At 46.6% G+C, this 15,594-nt stretch overlaps 1 protein-coding gene across 1 annotated transcript in view; it reads left to right on the forward strand.

The window, feature by feature from the left end:
• The first annotated feature begins 515 nt into the window (after window positions 1-515).
• LOC120838198 (E3 ubiquitin-protein ligase TRIP12) overlaps window positions 516-15,594 on the forward strand; it is an 84,098-nt gene continuing 69,019 nt past the window's right edge. The window contains 5 exon segments of the mRNA XM_040208007.3: window positions 516-787; window positions 2,984-3,061; window positions 10,282-10,410; window positions 11,412-11,578; window positions 14,896-15,252. Of these exon segments, the coding sequence (XP_040063941.2) occupies window positions 10,328-10,410; window positions 11,412-11,578; window positions 14,896-15,252 (607 nt within the window). The 5' untranslated portion in view covers window positions 516-787; window positions 2,984-3,061; window positions 10,282-10,327.

A 15,594-nucleotide genomic window follows, 5' to 3' on the forward strand; every position in this document is an offset into this window, starting at 1 on the left:
GACACTCTTGACGCCTCCTGGCGGGGAAAGTGTTTCAGGAAGCGCGCGAAACCCGCGAAATCCCGACTGAAAACAGATCCAATAAAACTCCGAGCCTTTCTTTCCGTCGGCAGTTCGACACGAGAGAGTCAGTACAGTCAACTGCGCGTCCGATAGACCCGAACAAAACTATTTTCACACTCTCATCGGATGTATCGCACACACCTAGTGTGCGTGTGTGCGATGTGCGTCCCTGAGCGCCCGTGGCAGCAACTGTTCGCTTCTCGCATCTCGACGCAGCAGTAAAGTAACGGAAGTAATCGTATTGCATTCGTCAGTGATCTAGGCGGAACAGAACCCGTAGACAAATCTGATTGGAAAAAGAGCTCGTCCTCTCTTTAAAGCTGACCTTGAAAGGTAAAGTGAATTTCTTTTCATTCCGTGCGAGCGCAGTGCGCGAGGGTCGTTTTTCGCTGCTTATCTTGCTTTGGCGACGCTTCCGTGCAGTCTTTTCGCCGAGTGTTGCTGAGATCGCTTTTCGGAGAATGATGACGCTCCGTGATGGATGAAAGTTGGCCCTAAAAATCGCAACGAGTCACGACTAAAAAATTATCTGGCAAGTAAATACAAACAGACGCGCTGCTACATGACGGTGTGCGAGAATGTAAAAACCCGCGCATGCGTGTTGGGGTCCCAGAGCCAGCCAGCCAGCCTTTGCTCTCGTTGCGAGACTTGTGTGGGAAATTGTGTGAGCAGTCGTCCAAGCAAGCTTGGGGTTTGGCGGCCGACTACGTTCCCGAAGCTATCGGTACGCTCTTATTTTCAAAGCCGCATCGTAGTATGGTCTTTAGTCGTGGAGAACGCAGTCCCGAGTCGCCCATTTGAGCTCATGAAAAGCGAATACGCAGGTTCATTTTGTAAACTTAGGCCTAGAGTGCGTAGCGTTTCTTGCTTTTTTTGAACCTGCCTTTAGTTTGTTTGTGCATTTTTAGGAGCTCCTCAAAATGGTGAAATAGCGCTGGACGTTATTCGACTAATTATTGATCACACCATACGTGGCATAATCGACTTTATTTTTAAATAATTCGGAACGCCAAAGGCGTGTCTTTGAGGTTTTCCATCGGTGACGCTGATGCCCGCAGCTGACCAATCTGGTTTTATTCCCGCAAGTTTTTTTTTTTCCTGAGATGCGTTTCTTTGTTTTTATTTTTTTACCAAGATAGGATAGGTGGATGTGTTTCTTTGTGGGTGCCTTTTTGCCCGACCTACCTTCGAGTTTTTCTCGTTCTCGAGATGTTGGTCGCCGGAAAGTTTGGTCTCATTCAAGTATGTCCTTTCCGCACCCGCGGCTTCTTGGTTCCCAACGAGCACATGCATACATTTCCCAATTCTTTTTCTTCTCACCGAGTCGACCATTTCGCCGAGCACAAAAAAAGCAAAACGCCGTTTTCTCTCGGTATCAGCTGTGGCTGCAAGCCTGACGACTGGTTTGTTGTTTACAACTAAAGAGCACAGCATGAGAGCTTTTGTACTTGCCGAGATCTCGCAGGAAAGCTGTGGAGCGGAGTTGCATAATTACCTTTCGCAGCTGTTCGAGAGGCACAAAAGATACGCACTGCAAACTTCGGCTAGGCTACCCCTATCGTCCTAACCGTCCAACTATCGGGGGCTTGTGCTGTTTCAACTTTCTGAATACGGAGGGGCCCATAAGCTGCGATCTAATCAAGTTCCAGCACATCTGCCGAAAAAGTCGTGACCGCTTCGTATTCTAGTGAGTTGGGTACAAGTCTCAACGGTAACAACGACCAGTCGCATCCTGAATGAGGGTTCAGCAGGAGAATGTTTTCAACGGAAACGGCGTATATCTTTTTGTCCTGTCGCTAAACTTGAAGTTTCTAAAGTCGCAACAGCCGTGTCGGTGTTTCCAATCTTTTATTTGCACTTCGTGCGTTTCGAGGCCCATCTGCTTCATTTATTATCAAAGCACTGACCTCGGTGAATGAACTGATGCCTCAATGCATTTTTCCAGAACTTGTAACATCTGCACATTGCTAGAGTACAGTTCCCATAATATAACATTCCTAGATTTGTGGACTTTGGTACCGATAAAGATTTTAAGTTAACCTTGCAGCTGCCTTTCATGTGCTTCATTCAACCTTTGCAGCACTAGTGTGCAAGTGGTTCAGTAGGTTAGCCTGAGATGAATCATTTTTGTTTTACATATACCACTTGAGTGTAGAGTAACGACTTCGCAGTTTTGTTAGGTCAACGTACAGAAAGCGGAAGCCTCAGATGTATAATAATTTTGCGGTTGCCTATAGTTTTCACTGCCTAAACTGTTGGTGCATCAGTGCGATGGACAGTTTAACCCATTTCATCCTTCTTGGGTTACCATGCACCTCAAGTGCATACCTTTGGCAATAGTGTTCAAACGAGCTTATGGTGGGTATGCGAGCGAGCAGGGGGAGAACTGTCGGCACATTTTATCACAAAAAGTATGGAAAGAGAAGACTCAACTTTTTTGCGTCAGTTTGTTGTGTTCAAGACGTTGCAAGGTTGGCTTGTTCCTATTGATAATAATGCAAGCGAGCTGGACAAGAATTATGGTAATAATTCCTAGAGAAGGGGGACAAAGGACAAACGTAAGTCTCTGAACACAGCTAGGTGACTGGTGTGCGGCCGAAAAATGGTGAAACAGAGCTGTGCTTAGAGATTTGTGTTTGTCCTTTGTCCCCCTTGTTCTCCTTCTCCAGGGATTATCATCATGTTTCTAATCTTTGGTGATAAACCATATTAATGGCTCATAAGAACGAAAGACATTGTAAATGAAGCATTCACCATGCAACCTCTCTGGCTGGTGCCCGAGATCCGACCAGTGAGATGTTGATTAGGAAACCCTTCTTGGAAGGCCTCATAGTACACATTTTGTGTAGTAGTGTGTGGTTGGTTTGGAGAAAACGGCGGTTTGTAGGTCCCTGTGCAAAACGCCTCCGTCTACTTTCAGGTCGGTCGTGCTTGTGTACGGGGGATCTGGAGGACTCCATCCATACTCCGAACAAGCTGCCATGTAAAAGTGGCCAGTGTGAGTATGCCTTGTGTATCCCGTTGCTTCATAATTTGTAGTCTCAGGCGGAATGAGGATGGCAGGGAAGTGCTGTTTTGATCCTGTCAGTAACCATGCTTTGAACATTTCAAACTTTTTCCTCACCTGCTTGAATTCTTTTTTTCCATTGTGATCAGGTTTATAATTAGGAAAGGTTCATGGGTCCTGCCAGAATTCATTTGTGTTCTAGAACATCGACCCTCTTACCCATGAATGCTGCCTCTTGTCTTGCATTTAAAAGTTTCTGGGAGCTTTCCTCAAATTCAAGTTTTCTCCCTTAGCCCTCCTCCAAGGCAATGTCCAACCGTCTGACGTAGCATGGAAACTTCAGTTCCTCAGCACCTTAGTGTCCAGTCTAATTTGCTGTTTCGTATATCCACGGTTGGCAGGTCCAAGTCTCAACAAGAGTGTTGAACCGGAACCGAACCGTACTGAAAACTGCAATCTAACCAATATTTTTAGCCAAACTGGAACTAAAAAGAAACACGTAACGGTAATCGGTTCAAGGCGGTTCACAGTATATTTTTTTTTGTTTTGTTAGCATCACAAAATGAATTTTTAAGAATAAAAATTTGGCAGCCATATATTATTTTTCAAATCGTCATATACAGAATTGCAATGTATGAGAAATTATGAGCTTTTTGTGCTTTTTTATGGGCACTATGATTTGTCATGTGGTCACGTGACGTCATGGTGTCAAGACGTGCTGTCAAGAAGCGTCGCGTCACATGGCCCTGTGGCGTCACGTGACTCTCTGCGTCAAGTTGATATAAATAAATGATCACTAGATTAATTTGCGTTGTTGACAACGTGACATCATCACGACTTCGCACTGCGAGTTATGTGGCGCGTCGTGCTCGATTATCATGAGCCCGAGTCAAGTGCTCGGGTTCATGACAATCAGCATTGAAAAACATTTGGATATGGCTCGTGTTCAATCAAAGATCAGAATAGTTGAACTCTAACAGAACTCTAACAATGTCTTAAGCTCAGCCCATGCTCTGTGCTTTGCCAACCCCAGCGCATGACTATGAACACTGACGGTATATAATTAGCGTCGGATCACATAACCGTTTGTTCCAATTGCTAGTTGAGGGGAAGCTGTTTCTTTCCTTTATTTTTTCTGCGTCGGCCATTGCACGGAGAGGAAAACTGATGGGTGTTTTTGCAAGTTATCAACATCGGGGATTCATTCTTAGCGGTATCTAGTAGAAGTACAAAAATTGTTGCACGACCCATTTACATGCACATCTATGTACAATGGGTCGTGCAACAATTTTCATCTAGGCACCCAAACATGCTTTCATTGTTGCTGAACTGCCTTAGAAAGTTGTCCAGAAAATAGAAACATTGAAAGGACTAATTGTTACTTATCAATCCAACGTTACATAGAACTAGAAGTGTGTACGGGAAGATCTTAGTGGCCTCCGATGGACAGCCCAACGTTGGCAGCCGCTCTAGGACTCGCAGGATTGTCTTTCTCAAGTTCTTTCCCAAGCTTCGACCACCTCTGTATTTTGTTTAAATTTCACTGTTTCTGGATGCTAAATGAAATGAATAGAGGATTACTATTAAGAAGTGACTCAAATATAAATGTTGATTTAACGCCCTCAGGAACAAAAGTAGCCTCTAGAGCAGGGGTGCACAACTCAAAAATTACGTGAGCCAAAAACTTTTTAATTGGGACCTGCACAGGTTTTCAGTATACATGTTTTCAATATCTGGCATCATTGCATTGGTTGCCGTCTTGAGCACATCTTAGTGTCATGTCCGCGGACTGCATGTTGTGCACCCCTGCTCTAGAGGAACACCACAAAAAAAAAGGGGGGGGGGGGGAGTTTTAAGAATGTACTGTGTTGTAGAGGTTCCTCTGCCCCGCATTTTTGGCACATGCCAAAAAGCGTCGACCCGGAAACTACTTTGTTTGCAGAAACATTTGCCGGAAAGCACATTTTCGTGGTACCGGACGCTGGCGCTGTTCCTCATGACGCTGCATCAAGCAAAAATAATTTCTCTCTCAAATACATGGCTTCCACTGAGCACGGATCTTCTGCAGCGTGCATTTTGCACCAGTGGATTTTTTTTTTTCTCAGCGAGAACAAATTGCAATGGACACCAGAATAGAGTATAATAACGTCACCTGCAAACCATGTTAAATAATTCAGTTTTCTAAAGAAATGCGATGTTCGCAAGAGGAGCAAAAGTAGATGCCCGAATTGTAAAGTTGCTCTGTATATACAGTAGTGTCGCGATGATATACGACAGCCTAATAAAATGTTAAAGCCCATGACTAATAAAGCACAAAGTTGTGAAGTGAGGGACCAAAACAAGTGCGTGTAAAACTATATAACTTTAGCCTCCCGAGGCAGTATCTCGCAAAGTTTCGAGTTCATGCAGGCTGATACCTCAATGTGATTTATGTGAGGATTATAAGAATCTATGTCTGTCCTTCGTGCTATTTGTTAGGGCTGAGAACTTAATCAATTTGCATACCAATTAATCAATTAACACTTTAATTGTGATTAGTATTTTTTAACCGGTTAATCAGTTAAATTTTTACAAAAAAGAAAAGTAAAAATTCAACATTTTCACCATGCAGATGCAGTACACTCATATGAAGGTAAACCTTAGGTGATATTTTGACTTAAAGGACACATGCAAAGGAAAAAAAAATTTTTTTTAGACAGCTTAGATGGAAAAAGGATGTCATAAAACGATTTTACAACGAAGAAACAAAATTTTTAGAGCTATATTTACGGCGCTATACGAATTTGTAGTTGGCGCTCGCGGGAGCCGCCGCTGGTCACGTGGTAGGCCCGCGCGCCGCCGCGCTGCGTCGCCGCCGCACGCTGAGCGTTGTGCGAACGCCGCTTCAACGCGTTTCTCCACGCCGCCGTCGCCGCCGCCGCGCAAGTTCGTCTGCTTCGGGGCGCCGCCGCCGTCGTCTGACCGGCGCGCTTTTTCAGGAGTTTCCTTTGGGCTCTAAAAGTTACTTATTCGTCTTGGTTTTTTGTTATACTTCAAACAAAGATGAATAAGTTACTTTTAGAGGCCATAGGAAGCTTCCGAAAGAGCGCAAGCACCACGTGATAAATAAAGACCAGTCACGTGATAAATACAGACCACTTTTCCGCAATGCCCGCGGGCGCCAACTACAAATTCGTCTTGCGCCGTAAATATAGCTCTAAAATTTTTTTTTCTTCGTTGTAAAATCGTTTTATGGCGTCCTTTTTCCATCTAAGCCGTTTAAAAAAATGTTTTTTTTCCTTTGCATGTGTCCTTTAAAGTAAGTTTTTGGGGCGAGGTTTGTAGCTCCAAACAAGTGGAGAAGGTGATATGTGTCCCATCCACTTCAATGCTGTGCGGGTGTCTATTTAGCTCAGCAGAGACTTGTTAACAATCAATGAGTTAGCTATTGCTGGAGAATATCATCATAACTCTTTACTTCTTTGGCTGAAGTAAGGGTTTGTCTGTGTAACAGTCTTTTGTCTGTTCTGAACTACACTTCAAGGTTGATTTATAATCCGAATTTGTACTTTGTGCCGTTTATCGCATAATCAGCAAGGGGCAAACATTTTTTTAAAAAACTTTTTATAATATTATGCATGGGAATGAACGACACCGATTAATCGTTTAAGAAGTGGTGATTATTCTGGTTAAAATTTTTATACAAGGCCCAGACCTACTATTTATGCGTAAATGGGAATATCATTGGATCTCTATGTATTTCTTTTTGCAGTAAGGCATCTTGGGTAGGGTTCTTTTGAAGAATACCATTTATTAACTTTTTCTTTCTGTGCATTTCGTGTAGTGGCCTTCAGATCAATCATTCAGTGAGCACAAAGTCCTTTTTGGCATACCCCGCGACCCGGTGTTTTACACTGCCAAACAGCGAACAAAAAATTGTGTTTCCATAGATCGACTTAACTGCTGGCTTGTTGGTCTTAAGCGGTTATGTGAACTTCGTACAGTCAAATTTATGGTTGATAATTAAATTGTATTTAATTACTAACTGAAGATTTGACAACAGGGTGAAGTGACCGGGAAAACCGGTCGCTAGACACCCTGCTTGGGTGTCTAGCGACCGGTTTTCTTGAAAATTTTAGTCGCAGGGAAAAATCAGGAATTGTCAGGGATATGGCCAAGAAGAGACCCCAGTTGGGGAAAATGAGGCTGAAACGCCATTGAGTACCCTGAGCAAGGACTTGGGGGCAGAAAAATATGCAGTAAATTCTGCTGAGAGCGAAGTGCGGGCTCTGCTCACCACCCGATGTAGAGTGTGCTGCCCGATGCAAAGAGAACACCCGACAAATGCAGTCCGAGCCTTGGTTTGGATTGGATTAAGGGCGCGACACTAGGCTATATCCAGTTAGAGCTACTGATTTAGTCACAAATGGGAAAGCCGCAGACCCCAATCCAAGCCTTAAGCCGAAAGTATCCCAAAGCGTGCATCTGGCGATCATGCTGCTATTCGGTTATTGATGTACCATATTTTCCGGGCTATAGTTCGCAGATTATACATGTCTAAACGTTGAAATTTTAGGCTGTGTGGACTATCTACGCGTGCATACTATGCAAGAATTTTCATTTTCAAGATCGTATATCATGAGGAGACGTGATGGATTTTGTAAGTGAAAGAGTATGTTAATAATGATTTGTGTATACAATGCGCCTCTTTGTGAGCTAAGAAAGCAGACATTTGTTAAGGTGTGCCGTCTATGAGAAGATTTTTGCGTCTACTAAGCACCAGGTGCGGACTATCGTAAGCAAGAACTTTTACTTTCGACTCCAAATTTTTCCCTGCGGACTATACACAGAGTGCGGACTAGAGCCCCGAAAATATGGTATGTGGTTGAGCGTCATGTTTTCTTGGTGTTTACGAAAGTGGCCTCTTCATTAAGGACGTCGGCGGCAAGAAAGTTCTCGTTTAATCCGGACTAGACAAACCCGAATATTTCGGAATATGCAACTTGGATTAAGTCCGTGCAAAATGATCCTCACAGTGCTCAATGCTCAATGCCTTGTGTTGGTATGGTCTTGTATAAGTATTTGACAGCCTCTAGAATGGTTAGGGAATTTCACCTGAAATTGTCAGGGAAAACCTGGAAAAGTCGGGAAATTTGAAAATAATAATTTGCTAGACACCTTGATAAAGGCCCGATCACGTTTAGCCGGGGTCACACTGCTCATACACCATACTAAAGAAAGTCTGCAAACACAAGCCATTGCGATATCTGTGGTTCTAATGCCGTGTGCCAACTTTCTCCTTGAACTCGTTGCCACGCGGCATTCGAAGCACAGATCTTGTGGTGACTCGCATTCAAAACTGTTTGCAGACTGTCTTTTGTGCGATGGGTAAGCAGTGTGACCCCGGTTTTAAAGATATACTTTATAAGTAAATGCACCCCAGAATTTTTTTAAAGATGCTTTGTAAATCTTTTTTGATGTTTTTATCCTCGATAGGCACGTGTAGAAGTGATTTGGGACAGTTAGACTCCATGGAGCGAAAAAGAGTAACAAATTTCGCCCAACGGCGTTCGCTCTGCGCGTGTTGTCGGAAAGGTGGCTGTCGCACAGTGCGCAAGGAGAATGCGCTGCCGGACGAAATTTGTCGGTTTGTGTTCAGCCTTTAAACAAATTTCTGATTATGAAGTTGATTTAAATAACCTTGGGTTCCTGACACAAATAGAACTTCTTAAACATATAAAAGTCTGTTATTGCCTCTTTTATGTGACGAGCAGGGAATTTAGGTCTGTGGGCTGCACAAAAACAAAGTACACAGGAGAACGCGTAGCAGAACTGTGACCATTACGCACGCAGACCATCACAGTGACAAATTAGGTAGCTGTCATATCGAGTAAGCATCAAATGCTACTTTCTTCTATTTATTTAAATGAAATAATCAAGAAGCAAGGGTAATGCATATTTGCAAATTGAATTGACTGGCATCTTGTCAACAAGAAAACGCAACTGCCAGTTTATGCCAGTTTTTCTTAAATAAGACAATCACTTGGGTATGTGCTATTTTATTTAGGCCATAATAGATCTGAGTACAAAGGTGCATATAGGTTAGAGTGAACAATTGTGATCACCACTTCCAGCATGATTCTTTGCCTGCAACACGGTGCTGAGTGTAAACAATATTGGTTAGGAAAGCAAGCTTTGTGATTGACTGAAAGAGCTTATTCTAAAACTTTCGTGACATTTTGAAAATATTTGTTTTAGGTCAGTTGCCTCATAATATATATTGTGAAACGCATTACGTAAACTACACTTCATGATATATGATGATGATGTGCCCATTCCATGATTTTATGCACTAATCAATTTCTTAGATCAAGAGCACAACTATGAATTAACTTTTAATACTGGCGACGCAAAGCTCTACCAATCGCGGATATTTTAGGTGACCTACCACACTTCGTGGCTATCGTTCGATTTAGGTAAAATATATGTGACCGAGGTAAACTGATGAATGTTGAGTCGTATAAACACAATATTTGGTATGTTAATCTAGATTTTCCTTTACAGTTTCCTCAACATTAAATAACACTTTCTTTTTCTTTTCGTACCTGAAAAAAAGAGAAAAAGGATTGTATGGACGATGAAAAAACTATACAGCTTAGTTACTCATTTCACGGCGAAAAATGTCTTTTGCCTAAACAACTCGGAAAATATATTATCAGTTTAGTGGTTCGAACCAGTTCGAACTGTTATTTTTGCTCCCCGGAACTGAATCGAAAGTCGTGAACCTGAACCAAACCGATAAAAATGTTGGTTCGACACTCTGGTCTCAATTGTTGCCTCTAGAAACCTCCAGAATTTTAGTTTCACGTCGTTAGTCCTCATGGAGTCTGGACTAGATCTCGGATCCCTATGGGGGTGTATTTTGTGTTTCGGTGGTCTGGGTGCTTTCCACTTTTCACGGGTTGTACGATTAGTCTACAGTTGAGATGAGAAATCCTAAGCAGTTTTATGGAAGAGCAAAATTTTTCTGATCATAATTTAAATCCCAAGGCAAGAAGGAGTACATTTTATTTGTCTTTGTCTCGAGGACTAGACTGCTCCCCAACTAGCTCACCTGTTTACTTTCTCTTCTTACACATTTCTTCATCGTTCTTAGCCTCGACTCGGGCGTGCTTGGGTCTGTACGCTTCTGGCGCGGGCTCACTGTGTCCCCTTTCCTGGTCCACTTGCAGAGCCTTGTGGTAGAGCTTGGTATGGTTTGCTGTGGGCGGACTGCCTATGGCCGACCAACCTAACAGCCAGCCAGGGGGGTTGAAGAAGCAACAGCCTCTCGCGGGAACGCGGTCTCCCATCCAAACCAGGTAAGGCCAGCCGCCCTCGGCAAGAAATGGTCGGGGTCTTCGCAGAGGGGGACCGACGTGAGCCCCGCATTTCTGTTGCACATTTGACAGTGTTTTGCTTTATTCCTCGCCGACCTTGCTTGCTTGTGACCAATTTCATAGTGTCCCCCGTGCTATGCAATCTCCTTCCTTGCATAGGAAAGGAGATTGCATAGCAGGGTAGGAAATACGTACTACTGTCGCCACCGTCTATAACAAAGTCGGTTATAACAAAATAGCGGCTATGGTGAAGTGATCACGACTTCCCGTTCACACTTTTCCCATTGTGTTTGTGTCTGTTTTTAGCGAAGGAAATTAAACAATTCCCACGAACATAGCAAAAAAAAATATTTTGTGACTATTAAAAAATAAAGTTTGGAAGGTTCATCAATTTACAGATTGCCACACTTTGCTGCCGCGGCCAAGCAGCCGCCAAAAGAGGCCGCAAAAGTGCTTCAAAGACTGCCGTCGGCAGCCTCTTTATCATCGTCTGCTCCCCGCTCCCTATCTGGGTAGCGGCTTTTTTGCATCACACATAGAGAAGCCGTAGCAACATGCCGATAGGGGCGTTCGGAGCGCTAGCGACCACCAGAGCCATGGGCCATTCATTGGGGAGCATAGGGGGCATATGAGGAAGCATCATCTGCCGAGAGCAGGCTGGGCGTGTTCTAGGCCACTCTCCGGTACAACACTGCCAGAGCTTCCCAACGTCGTACCTAAAGCCTAAAAGTTGCATTTTCAAACGGTACCCATCGCCAATTGCACGCACTCTGCTCAGAGTACCAAAAATGGCGGCGCTCACAATATATTTGGTGTGTCAAGTGTCGATATTCTTGAGCGTAGCTTGGTTAGTTGCTCAGTCGGTCTTAAGGCAGTTGGTCCTACTTGGAATGCAAATATATGTGTACGAACCTGCCCCGCAGACACGTTTTGCAGTGCAGGGCCGCAGGGGCACGATTGAAGCGCCGCGTCGTTGTCTGCAGGTCCCGCACGCGCAACTCGGCCCAGTTCGAGGGCTGCCCGTCGACGCACAACGGGATTGCATTGGACGGCCAGCAGCCGCACCCCGGAGACGTGCTCAAGCGCAACCTCGAGTCGGACGACGTGCCCCGGCAAAGCAAGAAGCACAAGGGCCACATCTGGGTCTTCAGTAAGTCGGCCCCGCCTTTGTCTTTCCCTGCAATAGAACCTGTATACAGTCCATGCGGCGCGCCGCCGCGCGGCCGTTGCCGAAGTGTATGAACACTTCCTTCATTGTTTTCTCCGCTGCGTAGCAGGGTAGGAACTGCACATTAGTGCTGTTTCATCTTTATTACATTCGATGAAACGTCAAAGCCATGCAATTTTGTTTTTCTACTACGTTGTCGAGGGTACCGCGGAGGAGACGCCAGGCAAAGCCACGCGATGGCGCAAGTGGCTCTGGCAGCGTTGGAGCACTGCAGAAACTTGGCTGCCCTCGAGAATGTGGCCCCAAAAACGACATCGAGTATAGTGTTCCTATATTTTGAAGGGGTTTGAACTGCTCTATCTTGGCTGTATGGTTTATGGGCTGCATTTTCAATCCAATGTGTGAGGAGGTGCCCAAAAATCGGAGCATCGGAGCTTTGCGCCCCTGAGCATCGGAGCTTTGCACCCCTGAGCATCGGAGCTTTGCACCCCTGAGCATTGGAGCTTTGCACCCCTCTTTTAGTTGAACCGGTTTTGTTCAAAATGTGTCCATTAGTATATGAATGCTACTTGGCACTCATGTAGACATTAAAGGGGCACTGACACATCAAAATCATATTTTTTTTTATTATCCGAAACGATTGAAAACGATGCCGGGACATTACCCTCAAAATTTGAGATTTGGGAATTCAGTATTCGTGAAGTAAAAAAACAATTTCCAAATGCCGAATTCGAAGTTCCCGCGCGATCGGCGCCGGTGCCTTGACGTCAAAAATTGAGGAGACCTGAGAGTCCCCTTTCCTGTCACCACTCCCTGCTGTTGCCATGGCGACCCAAAGCGAGGAGGATAGGAGCGAACGCCGGCTAGCGCCGGTGTTGCGGCGGACCGGTTTTGAGCGGTGTCGCCTGTTTTCCGTTGGAGGATACAAATCCAGGAGACGGCACCACAACGAACTCCCGATTTTTGGTATTTCAAAAAGAAGGGCCGTAGTGCGTTCGCAATTGCGTTAAAAAACATGTTTTAAGATTGCCGTAATTAAATGTTATAGAGATGTCGCCTACAAAGCTTCTAAATTTCCTGATTTTTGACGTCACCGATCAAAAGAAGCGAGGAGGCGAGAGGCGGGAAAATCAAACGCCAAAAATAAAAAGGCGCGCGCGCGCGCGGGAAAATTTTTTTTCGCGATGCGGTTTTTTTTGCGTGTCTATGACTGCAACTTGCATCGTTTTAGACAATAAAAATAAATACGACCTTTGGGGTGTCAGTGCCCCTTTAAAACAAGTAGTGTACGGATGCTGATTGTTTGAGTTAACATTTTCTAATGTGGGCTTTATAATTGGTAGTAACTTTACGATAGGTTTGGGGGCATGTTTAATCTACACTTTAGAGGATTAGGCATATTAAAGTTTTGCCTTAGGAGTTCCGAGCATTGCTCGAGAACTTTTCCCAAAATAAATGAGCTGCAATGTGGGAGCGGTCAGGGTCACTAAACCACCTCGACTTTCCCCCCCCCCCCCCCCCCCCCCCCCCCCCCCCCCCCCCCCCCCCCCCCCCCCCCCCGTTGTTTGGGATGTAATCTCTGGCAAGGGGCAGAAGTGGGAGAAGATAAAGGCTATCTCTTAACTATCTGGGGGTAGCCATCAGATAAGACTGGACTCACTGGCTGAAGAGCAGGAGAGCCAAGAGCCGGGGATTTGGTTTAGCAGAGAACTTTGCAGTCCTCCCGGGAAATTGAAGGCCAGCTATTTTATGTGACCCTATGCTCAGTGTTCCTTCCTAGCATCCAGTTTAAAGCTCGTTCTTGCTTTAGGTGCTTTCAGTCGCAACTTTCTGTAGTGACGGTTGCAAGGTTGTGGTGGCCATTTCTTGCTTAGCGATCCTTGTAACATCGCCTCGGAATTCAAGTTTTTGTTTCGCAATGGCGCCGCGGTCACATTGTCTTCATGGGTTAGGTCCTCTGTTTTGTTACAGTGCCTAGAGCACCTTTCCAACCGACGCATTTTAGCCCCCCCCCCCCCCCCCCCCCCCCCGCGTCAGAAATAGTTTCGAGGTGTCAACCAATTAAGCCGCAGGAACCGATGTGCGATTGATCGTCGCTATCCCGGGGCGGTTGGTCGTATAAGTTTTGTCGAAGCAAGTGAGGGAATGCACTTGTCGTCACCACGGCGTCCTGACCCCGGCTGCCGAACCTTCTGCGAACTATTGGGCCGGAGAGCAACCGACGGTGGGGCAGACGTCCGCTGCATTCACCTCCACCGCCGCAGCATCGGCTGGGATCGCCGCGGATGACAACATGATACAGATGCGATTTAGTCGGGTGAAAATCAAGGGGCTGCAAACGAGAATGCGGTGAACACAGCAGGTGCGTTCCGGGCATCATAGGTGGCGCCCGGAGCGCATCTTCGACCCGTGCGTTTCCGCGTCCTCCAACGAGGTTTCTCATTTTTCGCCTAAACGACTCGAGGAAGTGTCGTGCCCTGTAGCGATCCGGGGAGATGGTGCAGCAGCCGGGGCGAATATGTCACGCTCCCATTCGTCTATAGCCTGCTTTCGGCACGACTGCCCGGGGAAGCCTCGGTGGCGACGAGTTGGGACGGTGGCATTTTTACGACCAGCCGTCGGGACCACGACATCGGACAACCTGACGTGCTGGCTCCTTCGACGTCCTTTGTTGGCACTTCATTACCACTCTCGATGCGAGGGCGGTGCAATGTGCTAAACATTCCCGTTGGAGACGCGTTCTGTGGTTGCTGGCAGGACGTGAACGAGAGGGGACAAACTTTGACTGCCCCATCTTTCGCGTGCGCTCCCTGCTTTAGGCGACGGTTCAGTGTTTGTGAGTTTTCATTGTGCCTGCAGCTAAAGTATGGCGAAGTGCAAAGCCATGCAAAGCGCATTCCTGAGGTCTGGCGTTCAGAAGAGACGCCCGTCGTTCTCGCCTCATCGGCGGCCGTAGGCACCGTAGTTTCGCCACTGCGAGAGTAGTCTCTGTGTCTCCGAGGTAAAGAGCCGACCTACGGATCCCCGAGTGGTGGGTGCGAATCCCGGTCTAGGTGCCCCAGTCCTATAAAGGGGCCCATTGCGGAGAAGGCGGCACGTAACTGAGCTTCTGGGTTCAGGTCGAAAGGTGCCCGCAGATGTAATCAATCCTTAGCCCTCCACCGGGGCACGCCAGACACCCTTCTTAGGTCTGGCGCTTAAAACCCCCAAATTTTCTTGTCGTCTTTTGCCACCGACTGTTTATCCCGCCTCCCACAGCGGCACCGAGAGAGTTTGCACCACCTCTTGCCCCCTTTCAGAGCACCAAGGAGGCCACGGGGATCGCCAGGCGCCTCAGCCGGAGAAGGGGGGCACGAGCGGCCAGCAGGGGAGCTGCGCCGCCCTGGAGAGCGGCGGGGCGGGCCAGCAGCAGCCACAGCCGGGGCGGTCGGCGGCCAAGGGGGCCTGTGTGGGCCGGGGGTTCCCCAGGAGCGGCGCCACCACGGGTTCGTGCGCGTCGTCGTCCTCGAGCAGCAGCAGCAGCCGGCGGCGCTCGTCGCGAGTGGGCAAGCTGGGCGGCGGAGGCCCCGGGCGCGGCGCCGCCGCCATGTCTGGGGCGGACCAGGGGGCGGCCTCTTCCTCCTCCAACCACCACGAGGACGCCGCCCAGCCCAGCGGTGAGTTTCTCTGTCACCTGCTTTCGAGGTACCCCCTCCTTTTAACGCTAATTCCCACATTTGCTTTTAAATGCCGGTTCGCGCATTCACAACTGCAGAAGACCGAGCTCCTTAAAACGTCTTGGGATATCTTACGACGAAAGAAGACACCGGCATCATCTGTCAAGTGGCCATAGGCCTATTGGCATTTCCGTTAATTTCCAACATTTTTTGCACATCATAGCTCCTCGGTTTGAAAACCTTTTGACAGTCGTAAACAACCGTCTCTCGCGGATAGTACATACATTTCACCTTGCAAATTCGTAAAGCCTCTTTGCTGTAGTGAAATGCAGTCCCAGAGTC

This window comes from Ixodes scapularis, unplaced genomic scaffold (assembly GCF_016920785.2).
Source record: "Ixodes scapularis isolate PalLabHiFi unplaced genomic scaffold, ASM1692078v2 PGA_scaffold5__190_contigs__length_132052651, whole genome shotgun sequence".
NCBI lineage: Eukaryota > Metazoa > Arthropoda > Arachnida > Ixodida > Ixodidae > Ixodes > Ixodes scapularis.